This window comes from Ciconia boyciana, chromosome 7, assembly GCF_034638445.1.
Source record: "Ciconia boyciana chromosome 7, ASM3463844v1, whole genome shotgun sequence".
In the NCBI taxonomy this organism is placed as follows: Eukaryota; Metazoa; Chordata; class Aves; order Ciconiiformes; family Ciconiidae; genus Ciconia; species Ciconia boyciana.
Window position 1 is genome coordinate 2906652 of NC_132940.1, and position 6978 is coordinate 2913629.

Below are 6978 nucleotides of genomic sequence, written 5' to 3' on the forward strand. Positions count from 1 at the left end.
AATATATTACAGGACTGTCACACAAGCTGCCCATTCACCAAGCTCCAGCCCTCTGCGAATTATGACAGTCTACTGAGTAACGACAAGTAATACGGCTGCTCCGACTGGCAAGCGGAGATTCGACTGCACACCGTCTTCCAAGGATGCAGCCTGCTGCCAAATGCTGCTCCCTGTAACGATACGGACGCTGTCAACATGTGCTCTAGCTAACAAAAAAAGAAGATAATGGTTACGGGTGACTGTAGGTACAGTATCTGCGTCCTGCTGCAGGCACAGCACCCCCACGCGAACCAGCGGCTTCTCCTCCTGCCGCTGTCCACAGCACAGCACCCTCCATCCCACAGGAAGGAGAGGGAAGAGATTATTCTGGCTAATTTGGAAGAAGCACCGACGAACTTTGGAGAGAACCGAAAACAGATCACCTCTATTGCTGAGGGAAGAAAATGCGCAAGCATGTGCACGTACACACCACCCCATACCCCCATGCATAAAAGGAAATACATGCCATATTAAGATACAGCAATGTCATTAACTGTGGCTTTGGTAGAACTGTCAAATGGAGTGGGAATAGTAATTAATTGGTGCAATTGAGGAAGCCAGACAATCGATGAACTTTCTATATTTAACCACTCCTGGAGAAATAACACCCAGGACGGTAACACACAAACACCCAGGAACCCGCACATCCTTCTGCACTGCAGCGCCCAACGCGTCTTCTCACTAACCAAATACCTCGTATGATACAAATGTGTACATTTTAATTTGAAACTCAAGTAAGAAACTGTTAACTGCTGTTCAATACGTTCAGCTAATAATGCATCTCACGAATTGTCACCTACGATACATTATCCTCAGCTGCTCTTTGCAGCACCATTCAAGGAATAAATTTATATATGAAATCAGAGCACTTACACGGGCAAGAAAACAAAGCATTAAAGGTAACAGTCAGATAGTGCATGGATGCACTCATGCAAGTGTCTATAAATAGAAAGCTGTGGTGTGAGTGCCAAAAACCATCGTCAGACTGATGCTGGCATCAGAAATCTCTCTCATCCTCGTTCTTCCTGTAGCTTCAGCCTATATTACAATGCAGACAGACATGCACCTCATGCCTCTCAACAATGCAAAAATAATGCGATTTGATTAAAAACACTAAGTCCTTATTGCTGTTGGACTAATTATGTGAAATACTGGTAGAAGAAGAATGTATCGCAGGAAGTCGGTACTGCACGGAGGAGACAGATCTCGGTTACGGTACTGATGGCTTCTCCAGCAGAAATTGAACTTATTTTCTATCTCACAACTTCCATATTCGTTACACAGGCATTTAAGGCTCAGAAATTTCGTGGTTCACCTCTTACCTCTTCCATTGCTCCTCTAGTGTCCGCTCTGGAGGCTCCACCTCATCCTCCCTTCCTGCATTTATGGAGGCTCTGTCTACAATTTCCTCTTTCCCAGACTCAAAACACACCCAAACCAACCTCTCACCTTCACTCTGTTTAAGCATTTCCACCTGCTCCTTCGCTCATTGGATGCTTCCTCCCCACCTCCAGCTCAGACCTATCCTTCCTCCAAAGCCCTCTCCCACAAGCACATCCCGCTCCAGCGGCTGGTGACACCACCTCCTGCCTATTACCAGGATGTGCAGATGTGGGAGCCGCAATGGGCAAGGACCAAAGCGTGAAGGGAGCACAAAAGGGAAGCGTTAAATCCTGCCGCTTCCTCCTCTACAATTTCCGAAACTAAATAAACCCACAGCTCCTACATGGTTGAGTATTAAACCTTCCTATCGCTACCACAACTTCCTCTCGCTAGGTCCTGATTTGGGGCCTGCCTCCACGTCGCCCTCTAAACCCAGGGCAACACCCCTAGATTTATATCTAGTTAAAGCCCAAAAGCGCTCTCGCTCTTCCTCCGAAATCCCACACCCCTCCTTTCTGCCCGGGCGCAGCCCTGCCACGGCACCCGTTTGCATCGCCCTGAGCATCCCCGCTGCGCCGGTGGTCCTGCGGCACAGGCATCCCACCAGCCCACCACCGCTCACCAACAGCCCGGCACAAGTGGAGAACAGGGCGATTCTGCACCAGCTACACCCGGCCTCGCCTGAGCAGGCTTCGGGAATTTCTGCCCTAAAATCAAGTGAGAAGCACAGGCTGCAGTGGCACATGTCATAACATTTTTTGTTCTACTGTAGAAGGTCAGCAAAGAAGCTTCTAAAATCAGGGGAGGTTTGTTCCCACCAGTTTTTAATCTTAAACAGCTGTAACAATGTTATAGAGGAGAGCAAAGGACAGGCTGCGCATCAGCCTGATGGGAGTTAAGGCAGCCAAAATATTAAGCATATAAAAATAGAGCTCAGTATGAAAAGGGTTTTCAGAGTTGAACTACCAGTTTCACTGCATTAAATTACTTTGGGGGCTTAAATATCCAGCTAATAGTAAACACAGTTTTAACGTTACTTGCATCCCTGTGCACCAGCATCCAGATTGTTCCCGAGTTTGTAACATCGGTACAGTTCTTGGAAAGAAAACCTGGCTCATCCTACGGCTAGCTAGCATATTACAGCAAGGTAACCATGTATATTTTTATGAGTTGCTTTTTTAAAGACAATGCATGTTAGGATGATAGTATTAGCTTTTTTTTTTTAACACCTGAAACAGATTTAGCAATGCAATTACACTGACTTAATTTGCATTAACCAGAGACTCCACCATTTACAGGATTATGCTCGCATCTTTTCAGGGGAAATACATATATGCGTATGCACAGCATAGGGAAAAAAGTTACTTCCTTGAATGCAGTACATCAATAATCTACCTTGTTAAGTGAAGTCATTTAAATCCACATCGTCTTAGCATCAAGGACAAGAGACAGCTCAGTGTTTTCCCCGGACAAAACGCAGCCCTAGGAGGCCGGCCAACACAATGAAGTTCCAGAGGTGAGAGAATGAAGCCAGTTTAGAGAAGATAAAAGGCCATTTGGGTAGAGACCCCTGCTGATCCTATGAAAGTGTCTCCTTTTCAATTTGGGAGGCTTTTAAAACTGCATTTGCTACTGACCATACCTTCCTCTGAAAGCCGCTTGGGATTTGATTTCACTTCCCCCCCCCCCCGAGAGAGGGTCCGTAGCCGATAGCTATAAGGCAGGTACCAGCACACCCTGCAAGTCCGACCAGCCCCTACACAAAACACCCCATTAAGATGCAGCCTCTAAGGCCGAGATGCAAATAACTCCTCATCACCACCTTCACCCCAATCCCGAAATGAATTACAGCGTCTGAATAAACTTGTCCAAACGCACGCTCGGGCCCGGGAAGCATTTCTTTACCCCGATCTGAGCGTTTTCGGGCAGGACTCGACTCATTACAGCTCCCTGCCAGCAGGCAGAGGGATGCTCGGGCGGGAGGCAGGTTAGCACCGAGCCGCACGCCCGGCAGCCGCCCCGGAGCGCGGCGGGCTCAGCCCCAAGGCCGGGCTCGGGCCCCTGTGCAAAAACCGGCCCTCGGGACTTCGGGGGCCGTCTTCTTCCCGCTTCCACTGTGTAAATTACAAATAGAGCAGGAGCCCGCCCGTGGCCCCCACCCCTCAGCCCGCCCCGCTCGCTCCTGCCGCAGAGCCGCCCGCCCGGGGCTGAGGGGAGCGGGGCCGGGGGAGCCGGGCGGCCCGCGCAAGGGGGAGGGAAAGTTTGCAAAGAAGAAAAGAACCGGGGAGGGGGAAGGAAGGAAAGAAAGAAAGAAAGGAATGAAGAAAGCACGGGCAAAACAGGAATCGGGAAGAGCGTGTGAGGAGGCAGGAGGGAGGGAGGGAAGGAGGGAGGGAAAACCAGGCGAGGCGCGGGCCGGGCCGGGCCGTACCTGCATGGTGACGACCCCCAGCTCCTCGGTGGCGAGTTTCCTCATCTGGGTGGCCAGAACTTGCGCCTCGTCCAGGATGGAGAACTCCGCCTCGCCGGCGCCCAGCCCGCAGAGCAGCGCCAGGCAGAGGAGGCCGAGCGGCCCCCGGCCCCGCGGGCGGCGGCCCCGGGCGGTGGCGGCGGCTTCCTGCCGCCCGCCGCCCCGCGCCATGCTGCCGCGGCGGGAGAGCCGCGGGTACCGCCTCCGGCCAACTTCCCCCCCCGCCCCGCGACTCCCGCGCCGCCTTCCCCCGGGCCCCGGGGGCCGGCTAGGGCTGCGGGGCGGCCGCCATGCAGGGGGACGGCGGCGGCAGCTCGGCGGGCGGCCGCTGCGCCCCGCGCTGCGCGCCCGGCTCCGGGGACCCTGCGCGCCGCGGCCCCGCCGCTGACTGAGAGCGGCGGCGGCTGGAGAGACGCAAACTGCGGAGCGGAGGAGGAGCGGGAGCGGCGGGGCCGGGATCGGAGCCGCCGCGGGGAAAGGGAGGCGTCTGGTGCCGCCGCGCTGCGGGCGGGTGCAGCGCGGGGCCGGGCCGGGCCCCCCGCTCCCTCCCCTGCCTCCCTCCCCTCCCCTCCCCTGCCTCCGCCCGCCCCGCCCCGGCCGCTGCCTGCGGGGAGGCCGCGCTGCCCCTCGCCGAGCCGGGCTGGGGGGAGCGGGCTGCTGCGGGGGGAGCGCGGCCGGGGCCGGCACGGCACGGGCCGGGATCCCGCCCGGGCTGCGGCAGCGGCAACCGCAAGCGTTTGCCTAGTCGGCCGTGAGGGTATTCCTAAAAAGTCAGCACGCTTTCTTCTTTTTTTTTTTTAACCTTTTTTTGGTTTTACTTTTTTTAAACTCCCCCCACCCCCCCTTTTTTTTTTAATCTCTTCCTTTGCTTTTAGAGTGCAATGTGCCCGTCTCCTTGGGCAACCCGGAGCACGAAGCCATCCATCCCCGGGTGGCACCGTGCAGCACAGGCTTGTGTCGAGCAACGAGGCTTGAGCAAAATGTTTCAACAGGGGTGGAAAATAAATAACTGAAGGCAGGCAAAGCCTAACCCAGTCGGTGGCACCCAAACGACAGCTGGCCTCCCGGGAAGAGCGGCGTGGGGAACAGGTAACAAGCCGAGACCCCTTGGAGAAACATCTCCTTTGAGAGCCGAAGCACTGGGGTAGGACCAAAGCCAGGGTAGGGGCGATGCAGAGAAACCCCTTTCCACAACCTCTGCTCCAAACCCCGGCAGCCCTGGAAGCCTCTTCCCCCTGCACCGGGCGATAGGTAGCAGCATCTTTCTCAATGCCTCGTCTTCCTCGCACCTTACGCCTTCCTTCATCATGCGCCTCATTAGGGACACGCCAGAAGCCTTGTGTGTGTGTTGGGTCGTATTAGGGAAACGCGTACGGGGGAATAAAATTTGCCAAATGAAAGCAAGAGTGCCTTTATGCGGCACCCGCCAGCGGTTCCTGCCCAGCAATCAGCAAGCCCAAGAAGCCAAACAGTCGGCACGCATGAAATACATACCCTCTAGATTTACTCTTCATTAATTAACACTTTATGTCAAAACCCTGCAGGTATATATAATTTTTAAATAAATCTGACCTGTAGTGACAAGATGGCTTCAATACCCACGTTACAAGTTAATTTTTTGAACAGAGTCCTACCAGAGTCACTCGTGTCCCATAGCAGTAAATTCCACGAGCTAACAACTCATCCAAGAATTGATACAGAGACATATTATTTCCTATAATCGTATTCTGTTTTCTTGAAATGTGGTTTCTGTCTGCTTTAACAGTTGATTTTTTGACTTCTCCCAGGCGCTGTGTGCCAGCAGCGATTCCCCATCCCATTTTGTCGAGAGGGGCAGCTGGGTCAGACCCAAAACCCTTCTCCCGCAGGAGAGGGCTGCGGCCAGGCAGCGTCCGCTGGCATCTCTCAGGGCCAGGTTTTACCTGCCGCTGTTCTTGTAAGAGATGTCAGCAAAACTCTCTTTCATTTGTTTTTAATAAATGAAATTTAATTCTTACTATGCAAAAGCCGTATCAGTTTATCCTTGGCTTTTGTTCGTTTAGGTGGTTATGGATCTAAAATAATTTTTTTTTTTTCAGTTTTCCTGAGGAGGACTTCTGGTTTAGCAAAAGCAATCTAAACCAAAACAACGCTTCTCAAGGCTGCCATAACCTGTATCTTGTATTTCCGTTGCTAAAGCAGCATTTGCTACCTGAAAGACAATTTTCTTTCCATCATGCTGAAGCTTTTGGACTTCTGTTGGAATATTTTCCCTGGGCCCAAGAAAGAGAGGCAAAACTGAGCCAAATTCGCTCTTAGCACTAGTCATTTTCGTATTACGTTTTATGGGCTTTTTATTAGATTCACTAGTGTAGGACGCAAAGGTTTTAAATTATAGTGAAAAGCCAAGTGGTTTTCAAATATCTTGGCTAAACTATCCGGGTTTTTTTATTTTATTTCTGACCTTAGCTGCATGTTTGAAAAGAAAACTCCATTTCTGTAAACTTTGTTACATAAATTATCAAATCAAGGTCACAGCTGGAGCTAAGTCAGTAGCTAGCTGCATTAGCAACACCACTGAATTTCCAGCTATCCAAGTCATCCAATTCATGCACCCGATCATGAAATCACAAGGTTAATGCTACAACTAGTCTTTTAAAAAAAAAACAAAAAACAAAAAAACTAACCTCAGGAAATGAATGAGGCAATTGTCCTTCTGGTTCCAAAGCCCCAGGATCCTGCTCATGGCGAGGGAACCGACTGAACAGGTTTAACATTTTCGTGTACAATCTAAACTCATTTACTCTACAGCCCTCGAGGCAAACCTGGACTCCTCCTGGAGTTCCCATATGCTTCGTGCCTACACCGCTGCCTCCCGCGACGAGCTAGCCAGCTTCCAGCACAGCAGCCGTTAGCCACCCTTCCTTCCACCCTGCAGCCTGCTTGCCTCCTGTATTTACGGAGGAGCTGGTCCGTGAGGTGGAAAGCAGACCCGACGCAGAATTGCAACCGAGGTAACCACCATTTCTAGATTAGTTGTACACGCACTCACTTTCACACGTCAAAATATTTCAAGAAAAATAGGAAACAACTCCCTTCAACATGCC

The 6978-nt window shown here is 51.8% G+C and overlaps 1 protein-coding gene across 1 annotated transcript in view; it reads right to left on the reverse strand.

The window, feature by feature from the left end:
* CACHD1 (cache domain containing 1) overlaps positions 1-4387 on the reverse strand; it is a 113118-nt gene extending 108731 nt beyond the window's left edge. Inside the window, exon 1 of the mRNA XM_072868266.1 lies at positions 3854-4387. Coding sequence (XP_072724367.1) covers positions 3854-4063 — 210 coding nt within the window. The 5' untranslated portion in view covers positions 4064-4387. The remainder of the gene's footprint in view (positions 1-3853) is intronic.
* Between the last annotated feature and the right edge of the window lie 2591 nt (positions 4388-6978).